The sequence below is a fragment of the Carex rostrata genome, chromosome 11 (genome assembly GCF_964058835.1).
Source record: "Carex rostrata chromosome 11, lpCarRost1.2, whole genome shotgun sequence".
Taxonomy (NCBI): domain Eukaryota; kingdom Viridiplantae; phylum Streptophyta; class Magnoliopsida; order Poales; family Cyperaceae; genus Carex; species Carex rostrata.
The window spans coordinates 1,432,726-1,442,107 of record NC_135928.1 but is presented as its reverse complement, the minus strand read 5'-3'; the positions used below and the strand labels follow the sequence as shown (position 1 = coordinate 1,442,107).

General features: G+C 31.9%; 1 protein-coding gene across 3 annotated transcripts; it reads left to right on the top strand.

The window, feature by feature from the left end:
* The first annotated feature begins 934 nt into the window (after window positions 1–934).
* Window positions 935–8,466, top strand: LOC144561761 (uncharacterized). Of its 3 annotated transcripts, none has more exons than XM_078310856.1 (15): window positions 936–1,169; window positions 1,543–1,585; window positions 2,889–3,011; window positions 3,483–3,572; window positions 4,072–4,173; window positions 4,504–4,587; window positions 5,079–5,197; window positions 5,388–5,489; window positions 5,815–5,928; window positions 6,268–6,333; window positions 6,653–6,719; window positions 6,820–6,873; window positions 7,300–7,386; window positions 7,659–7,703; window positions 7,985–8,466. In XM_078310856.1, exons 2-15 carry the CDS (start codon window positions 1,568–1,570, stop codon window positions 8,093–8,095), a joined length of 1,182 nt encoding a protein of 393 aa, XP_078166982.1. In that variant the 5' UTR covers window positions 936–1,169; window positions 1,543–1,567; the 3' UTR covers window positions 8,096–8,466. The 3 variants fall into 3 exon arrangements, with proteins under 3 accessions (XP_078166983.1, XP_078166982.1, XP_078166981.1); XM_078310855.1 differs by having other exon boundaries at window positions 937–1,169; window positions 1,323–1,585; XM_078310857.1 differs by lacking the exon at window positions 6,268–6,333 and having other exon boundaries at window positions 935–1,169; window positions 1,323–1,585.
* The last annotated feature ends 916 nt before the right edge of the window (window positions 8,467–9,382 follow it).

The window sequence follows — 9,382 nt, the reverse complement described above, 5'->3', positions numbered from 1 at the left end:
ATAGTCTGTTTAAGAAAAATGTTGATGTTATAAAATATCTGTTATACACTTTACTTATTATAAAATACACATTTTACCCTAAAAAAACTATCAAATATAAGCCCGGCATTTTTATTAAACAAACTACAACTTTTTATGATTTTAATAAAGAGTAAAATGGATATTTATAAATTTAAAATGATTTCTAATATATATATATTTTTTGAAAGCTTGGTAGATGCTATCAAGAATATATTTCTAATATAAAAGACAATAAAATGAGTAAATTTGTAAGTTTGGAACTTTTGAGGAGAAAATATGTAATTTTGAAGTTCAGAGAAAAAATACGTAATTTTGAAGTTTTTGAGAACTATAAGTGAAATTCTCCTTAAATAATATACTAAATTGAAGAAAATTTGAAAGAAAAGCAAATTTTCTAGTGTTAAAGTTATATACTTAAATGTCAATATTTTTGATATATTTACTTTAACAATATTGTGTTCAAAGTTGCATAATAAGTGTTCATGGTAATTCATAGACATTTTTGTGTATAAATTTTTACACTAACAATACCTTAAATAACAATTACATGAATATAAAAGTTTCTTATAGAAAAAGAGTTTAAAATTAGTGTGATTCCGGAGACATAGGCCCTATATTCAACCCTATTTTAATATGTAAATTTTGTTAAACAGTTCAAATTGACTATTCGAAATTCAAAAAAAAATGAAAAAAAAATTTGAAGCACAAAAATAAATTCAAACTCGACTCTTCGGAAAAAGCATGAGAATTTTAAACGAACTCCTTGGTAGTAGTTAGACCAAGTTTAGCTTAGAAATAGAGAAAGCACCAAAGCCGTCAATTCGCTCTCTAACGATGAAGCAAAGACTTGAGTGCACACTATACAAAATTACAAAGCTCTCACCGTCTGACCGTCTCTCTCTCTCTAGACATTTGTTCCATTTCTTTCTCGCTCTTTCTCTGACTAGTTGACTACTGAAATAAATGCATACGAGAAACCGAAAAGAAACGCTCACCTCACCAATACCTTTAATTTATCCTAAAAGCAAAGACCTCTGTTGTGAATTGTAATCGGAATCCAAAAAACATAACAAAATCAATAATCCTTTTTATTTCTCTTTCTCCCTCTCGAGAGGCGGTGCTCTGTTCTTCAATTCAGCCTTTTCATGGTAAGTGCTCTGTATTTTTCGTCAGACTTTTCATGCTTTATTTCGTTGTCTGTGAAGCTTTCGCATCCAAAATTTAGATATTCGAAATTTCTTCTTGCGTGTTCAATTGTTATGATCCTGTGTACGACTTACGAGGGGTTTATCTGTCTACAGAAATTATTCTCTGGTTTGTATATCTGATTCATGCTTAAATTGTAATTAAATCTTCGTTACCAAGAGCATGAAAAAGTCTTAATCTCCCTTTCTTCGGTTTTTATTCCTTTTTCTTTACAAAATTCAACCCAGAAAGTATATGATTTTGTTTGGTTTTATGTTGAAAAGGTACTAAACTTGCCTTTTTCCTTTTTTGTTATTTTGTCTTTGCTCTTTTCAGTTTGGAGTTCAATTGTTCAAGGAAGATGAAGAATTTCGTATATGTAAGTTTTTTTTTTTCTTCTATTATTTTGTTCCCGGAACGATGTTGATATATTTTATTTGCTGAAACTCGAATTACCATGCATGCCCTGCGAAACATAGGATTACAAATGTAACTCATACCCCTGTTAAATAAAAATTATCGTTTTGACCCCTCACTTTATTAATTTACTTCAATTAATTTAAAAGATGTTCAAATCATCCCTAATTCAATCTTTCCCCACTCTTTTTGCTACATTTAATATTTACGAAAGGTGGAGAGTTGGGATTAATATAATAATATTATCATTTTGCATTGGTAGTGGTACACGTGATATTGAGGTTTTTAAGGAGAAAAGTGAAATATTTTAATTTCTATCTATTTGTGATATGTGTGTTCATATTCTTTGACTATATCCGAAGTTTGCATGTTCTGGTAGAATGTACAAATCTGTTTGGTGATTGCTTTATGCTTACGTTCTCTATTCAGGCTGTTCGGTTGGTGTACCTTTCCCATTTAGTTCTAGTTTATTTAATATAACCCTCCTATATTTAGGATTTCCATTTTGTTCCCTCTGGAGGAAATTAAGTAAATGTATAAAGCTTTTAAGTTATATATAGTATATAGAGAGCAGAATTAAAGTGAAAACAAATTATAAGTGGAAATTATTCTTTTGAATTTGATCTAAATATAGTAATATTATTCTAAAAAAACCAGTACTTGAAATATCTATACAAATTGGGTTGTATGTGATAACTATTCTTGAACTTTTCTTCAAAATATAGTAACACGCTAAAATAGATGGCTACCAATATTTCAACTATCAATATAAATACATATGCATTTGATACCATTACAACAATCAATATAAAAAAAAGCTCCATTACATTTTACAATAGAGAAGAACTGCATCATTTTTTTTTTTTGCATGGAGAGAATGGACTTGCGTAACAATAATAAAGTTCATTATTCTGGTCTTCAAGGTTTCCAGTGTTGGTTAGGGATGGTATGGTTCAGTTTCTTAATTCTGCTTCTTATTTTCTTTTTTTGCCAGAAATTTTTATATAAATTTATTGATTAGTAATTGTTGTCATAAGTTGAATAAAGCTTCACTTTATTTACCAGACATCAATACCAATTTGACTGGTACAATATTGATGTCTGATGCAATTGTTTTCGCCTTTTTTTTTATTTGCTTCTTCTTTCAATTGTTAATGTTGATTGTTTCTGATTATATGAAAGCTGGTGGTATATATGTAGGACCACTTTGTGCTAATCCTACATAATCCTGTTCTCATCTCCCTTTATTTTTGTATGTTTTACAGAGCATAGCGCAAACAGAGCCCCCAAATAAGAGATTTTTCTTTTGCAATCTCTTGCCGATGATTATTCTACTCTCAGGCATCTTATTTCTCGCTAGTTTCTTCGTCTCTGTTGGATATCAACAGGTATCTTTCTTCATATGCTATCATTCTCTAGTATGTACAGAGGAGCTGGTCTGTTGCAGTACCAAACCAAACATTAGTTTATTTTTCAAATTCATATTTTACTGCTATGTATGGAGAGGAGCTGGTTTGTTGCCACACCAAAGAAAACAAAAGTTTAATTTTGTTTTATTTTGAATTTTTCCTGGAGTTGTTCTCGAGAGCAAGTTTCCAATTGAGGAATGCTTGTACGGTATTTACCTGTTACCTGTTGATTTGGTACAGCACGATGAAACCAGGAAAAATCCCAGAAATCATTGTTTAACTGAACTTGTCCATAGAATACATTTTCGTAAAATAAGGTTTTGAATGGAAATTTTGATCCTTGGTCCTTCGATGCTCTTTTATGTATGGAGCACGGTAAATATAAGTTGACATCTTTATTCTTTGTAGAAGTTACCAGTATGTTTACATTTTTTTATTTTTATTTTGTAGACATTGCCTGTTGTCTTGAGAAAAGTTAAAGCTTCTGATTCGCATATGCATGTGGACATGCACCTGCCAGACCAGCCGGACAAATGCCAGGTTTTCACTTTTACTATACCATCTTTTATTAAGAGAATTTGATACTGCTCTTGTGCATTATTGTTCCTTTAGGACTTCCATACCAGTACTGAATTTTCTGATGAAAAATATTATTAGAATGTATCAGCCAATGTATACGAAAATGTAGGCTAACATTCATTGGTCCCATGACATATCATCATACCAGTTTCCAGGGTTACTTGCACCATGCCAACTATTTACCTTCTTACATGACTCAAGAGGAAATGAAGCCAACAAAAACATACAATCATAATTAAGTTATAAATGCAATCAATACAAACTTAAACAACCTTCGATTATTAGATGCAAGATATTATTAATATGGGTGTTGTTGTCTCCATTACTGGCATCTATTGTGACGATTTACCATAATTATGCTTCTAATATTTAGGTTAACTTTTCTTTTGTCTGGCATTTGAATAAATAATTACATAATTTTTCCAAACTTGTAATTTTGGATCTTTTATTTTGTATATAGCCTCGTTGTAAGCCGCTGGGAAGTGAACCATTGCCGAAAGGCATAGTCAGTGAGACATCTAATCTGGACATGGAACCTTCATTGGGTTCTCATGAAATGAAGGTCCTTCAATTTTCTTTTCTTTTATGTTTATAAGATACTTCATTGAGTTTTACTTGGTATAGCAATTATTTACTTTGTTAATCAGATTCTATTTTAGTGTCATAGTAAAAACTACTTAGCCAAGACAACCAAGCCTTTAGTCCCACACAAGTTGGGTTAGGCTAAATAGTTTTTCTGCGGTACTTTTTGTTTGTTTTGTTTTATTTTGTTAGGCTATAAAGTTAAATTAGTCCTTAATTAGGTAAATGATATCTCTTTCTATTAGATTATTTGGTAGCATTGTTGCTATAAATTAACTTTTCTCAGTTCCTATGTGAAAATAAAAAACAGCACATCAAAAAGGCATCAAAAAGCTTACTGGCAATACCTGTCGGAATAAAGCAAAAGGATGTTGTAAATGATATTGTGTCAAAGGTAATAACATTTATTTTTAAAGTTTTTTAATTTCGCAAAATGCTTTTATGTTTAAGAAGATACTTATCTTCTAACATTATGTGTTTGACATTTGAAATTATCTGATTTGTGGATGCCTCTGTAAGCATTATTGAAAGTAAGCAATATATTATCTAAGAAACATGAGACTTATCGGCTATACATTTCCTTTTCCAAATCCTTTTCAGTGCCAACCTTTTCCAATTTTTTTAATTACCCTGCCTCTCATCTTCAGAGAGGCAGGGTAATTGGGCATATTTCATTAAGAGGAAATTGGAGAAAGAGAAGCTATTTCTGATCCTTTGAAGAAGTATACTGGATTTTTGTCATCATTTTAAGATGAATTCTGGATGCTTCTTCATTTGTAATATAGCATGCATGATCTTTCAATGCTTTGCAGGGGTAACACTGACGCTTCTATAATGTTTAATGTTTATGTATTTGGTTATTGATTTTGGTTTCATTTGGTTCAGTTTCCTTCTACACAATTTGTTGTGATGCTATTCCACTATGACGGGGAAGTCGATAAATGGAGGGACCTGAAATGGAGTGATGGCGCATTGCATGTTTCTGCAATTAACCAAACTAAATGGTAAAGGTCCATTTTCACACATTAGTCCATGATCTCTTGATGTTTGCAAATAGAAAACCTGCATATGTTCATTACATTTTTTTTATTTTCAACTTGTACCTGAGATACTTTCTTTTATATGTTCTGAAATTTCACTGACACACCCTTTAAATAATAAATGGAAGAACTAACATACATTTTATTTTTACAGGTGGTTCGCGAAAAGATTTCTCCATCCAGATATTGTTGCCGAGTATGATTATATATTTCTCTTTGACGAAGATCTAGGTGTTGCAAACTTCCATCCTTTAAGGTACAACAATGTGCTACATACCTTTACTGGTGCTATTAAAAACATGAATGTTGACCCCATTAATTATTTTCTCCAAAGAAATTATATGTCATAGGAAAGTAAAATGCAAGGAGAACAGAACATCTTTTAAATGTATCAGGTGGAGACGAGTTCAGTTTTGTGTCCTAGCTTCTCTTAGTAAAAAAAAAAGTATAGGCCCTGGGACCTGATCACCCGACTCCATTAAAGCTCGCAATTATTGCTATCAAAATTATGACCCGTTATTTATATTAAATTACATTGTTTCTGTTATAATTCTGTTTGCCCTTTTTAAATTTTTTTGTAGATATCTATCAATAGTGAAGAGGGAAGGGTTGGAGATATCGCAACCAGCACTTGATTTGAAATCCCAAATTCACCACCGAATCACTGCTAGATCAAAAAAGGGTGACGTTCATAGGTACTGTTTTATTTAATTATTTTTTATTTAAAAGAACAATTTTTCACTTAGTCTGATGGAATCGTTATATCTTCTTGCTAAGAATTTGATGAATTCCTCTACTATCCCAGTATAACTCGAATCTTTCGCAGATACTATAAATCATGGGAAGTATCCTATGGAGACCCTTCTCTGTTTCTTATAAAAATTAGATAGCTATTGGAGAAAAAAAAATGTGGGGATGAGGTTATATATAGTTGGCATTCCGTACATTGTATGTTTTATAGGGGTAAAAACTAATTTGTTTCTGTTGAACTATAAAAATATTTAAGTAGTAATATTTTCTATTACTTTGAATAGGAGGATGTACAAATTTAATGGTGGTGGTAGATGCTACAAGAACAGTACAGCTCCTCCTTGCACAGGGTTCGTTTCTATTATCATTATTTTTCAAATAATTATTGGTTTCCAGAAAAGAACTAGTTAGTAGTTACTACTTGTATTTACTGGATGGATTTTAGTTTCACATTGGTTGTTCCAAATTCCACTCTGTTTGGATGTTTAATTCTTATTGAATGCTATATTCAATCAGAGCAATCACGGCTCATACACACCCAAAAACACAGTAAGAAAAGATGTAATCCAGGACAATTCCACAATACATAAATTGAACTCCTCATTGTAAATTTATCTTTTCCACTTTCTCAAAGCAAATATCCACTTATGGTTATTTCTAAATTTGAAGGTGGGTCGAGATGATGGCCCCTGTTTTTTCAAGAGCTGCATGGAAGTGTGTGTGGCACTTGATTCAAGTAACTTTTTCGTACTTTTTTCAGATCTTGGTTTGATGCACTATCTCCTTGTTGCATTTTTTAGTAAATCTCAATTTAATCATCTTTAATTTCATTTCAGAATGATTTAATTTACGCATGGGGCCTTGACTACAAACTCGGCTACTGCTCTCAGGTGCCTACTAATTGTATTCTCTAATTCTCTCAATAGGATATTTCAGATGAGTATTTAGGGGCTAAACCGATGTCCATTTTTTTTTCACATTTGATGGTTAATGTGCTAGGTTGGTTAAATGGAGGATAACGTCTCAATTCAGTTGAATTGTGCTATCAACAGAAATGAGATTAATGTTGCTTAAGTTTAGCTCTATTTATATCCACGGGTTGCTAGTTTAAATGAGTGTGCAACTGAACAAAGGATGGTTTTAATTTTACTGCTGTACCTGCCATATTTGCTGCTTGTACTTATTAGCCAAAATTTTGTTCTAGATTAAATTGGAATATTTGCATGTATGGACCCAAATGCAAATTCACAAACAATTGCACCCATTCAATTTTGATGGTGTATCTATTGACAGGGTATGTCATTCTATTAATATAGGGGGATCGCACAATCAATGTTGGAGTAGTAGACAGTGAGTATGTATTTCATAAGGGAATACCTACACTCGGCGGGCATGATGAAAAGGTATTTTTTTATTAATGTTTTTTGTTTTTGTTTTTCTTAATCTGTGCTCCTTAGTGTTGCCCTTGCTTACATAATTAGTTTCTTCAATAAAAGTTTTTTTTTAGGAAGACCCAAGCATTTAATAAATTTGCATGTCTTTTTTCTTTACAGTAATTAGCTAACTATTGATTTTGATATCAGATGATTTTCCATATAAAGTACCTGTTGCAGTGAAATATGGCAAAAAAATTTATATGCTTCTATAGACCAATTTTTTTATGTTGAATTTTCAGGTGCCAGCTGGATCGGCAGCCTCTAAAGAGAATGATAGAATAAAGGTTAGTATAAATTCCTGAAAGCAGTTCTTTGCAAACAAAACACTCTTAAAACCCAAGAAACATAATTCGAATAATCTTCAAAGCTGTAATATGCCGGAGAGTAACACAAAGTCAATTACATATACCTTTTGAATTTTCGTGAGTTAATAACACGAACACTAAAACAAGACAATTTTTGAAGAAGTTGGTTTTTGTGTAATAAATAATATAATATGGTTTATAGTACAATTGTTGAGGAAACACTTTCTAATAAGAAATCTTTTCCTTTTACCTCTAAACAGGTGAGGCAACGATCATATGCCGAGCAAATATTGTTTAATAAGAGATGGAAGAAAGCAATGAAAGAAGATGAATGTTGGGTTGATCCATACCCGGAACCGAATAAGGCATAGAAGTATATATAAAGATATCCGCTAACGATTTCGGAAAAAAGGTGTACATACATCAAAAGTGACAATACAAGTCATAGATAGATATATAATAAGATTAGAAAGATATATAGTTCTTTCTTTTTTTTTAAATCTCAATTAATTTAGTAGTCCACTAACTAATTTGGATTCTCAAGTGCTTAATTAAAATTTAGGAGCTGGTTGAAGGATTAATATTAGTCAGTGGACTGATAAATAAAAATTCTAGGTGTAATTTATGCAATTTTGATGTGCAGTGCGTTGTAAATGTAAAAGAAAAAAAAAGAAAGAGAATTATTTTTTTGTTAACCTTTGCTTGTTTACTGGGTGATATAATGCTTCTACAATTTTATCTACTTTCTCTTATTGTACACATTCTGAGGTGTGTGGCATTCGCTTGATTTTGCGGGTGTGAAAATCTCTCTTTGGAAAATATTACAAAAAAGGAGGTCTTTGTTGTTCGAGTAAAAACTGTAATTACAAGTCCAGGTACCGGTTTCAAAGTTTTTGAGTCCGGAATTTTTTTTACCTGTTCATGAAAATTTCATTATTCAAAGCCTCGAGTCCATGTGATTCTAAGCCATACAAGTATATTATTCGAAAATTTTATTGTTATGCAGATAATAAGCCTTGATTGCGAGATGACCAATGTCAGAAGTCATGAAAATTGGCATAACTATGGTCTATGGACTAGGGATTGAATCGTCTGCCCCCGAGATGACAAATATGTCCCCAGAGTCACTGTTGGTGGACCCCCTAAACCCTAAACCCTAAATCCTAAACCTTTAAATCCTAAATCCGGCCCCACCCCGCAGTGACTGAGGGGGCAGGATTTTCCTGCACCCCGGGGGGCAGGTGATATGCTTCCCTATGGACTATGGCAGTCCACCTTTTTTTTTTTTTTTTTTTTTCCAATGTAATTTGAAGTTTTGCTGGATAGCACGTGTCATCCACGAGCGTGCTTACCGAGATTCCAGATATTTTAGAAACAACAAATTTCACACCAAAGTTTCAAAACTATATTTGAATTTTTATGAAACCGGCGATAATTTTATCGGTCCTAAAATTCGGAATTTTTTTTAACCGAAAAGTAGGCTTGAAATCAGAAAGAATATAGTTTGGTCAGTTTTGGAATTCCAACGAACAGAGAGTAGTTTTTGAAATTAATTAATTTTTTTAGATATTAATAAAAGTTCCGATCATTTATTAAAGAATAAAATTAGACAACTATTAGACCCATAACATAACACTCGGCCATAATTCTAGGCTAAC

Bases quoted from the DNA above. Each gene is read 5' to 3' on its own strand.
- LOC144561761 (XM_078310856.1), top strand. The intron at 6,720-6,819 runs GTAACTTTTTCG...ATTTCATTTCAG, and splicing joins GTGTGTGGCACTTGATTCAA to AATGATTTAATTTACGCATG. The intron at 7,387-7,658 runs GTATTTTTTTAT...TTGAATTTTCAG, and splicing joins TCGGCGGGCATGATGAAAAG to GTGCCAGCTGGATCGGCAGC.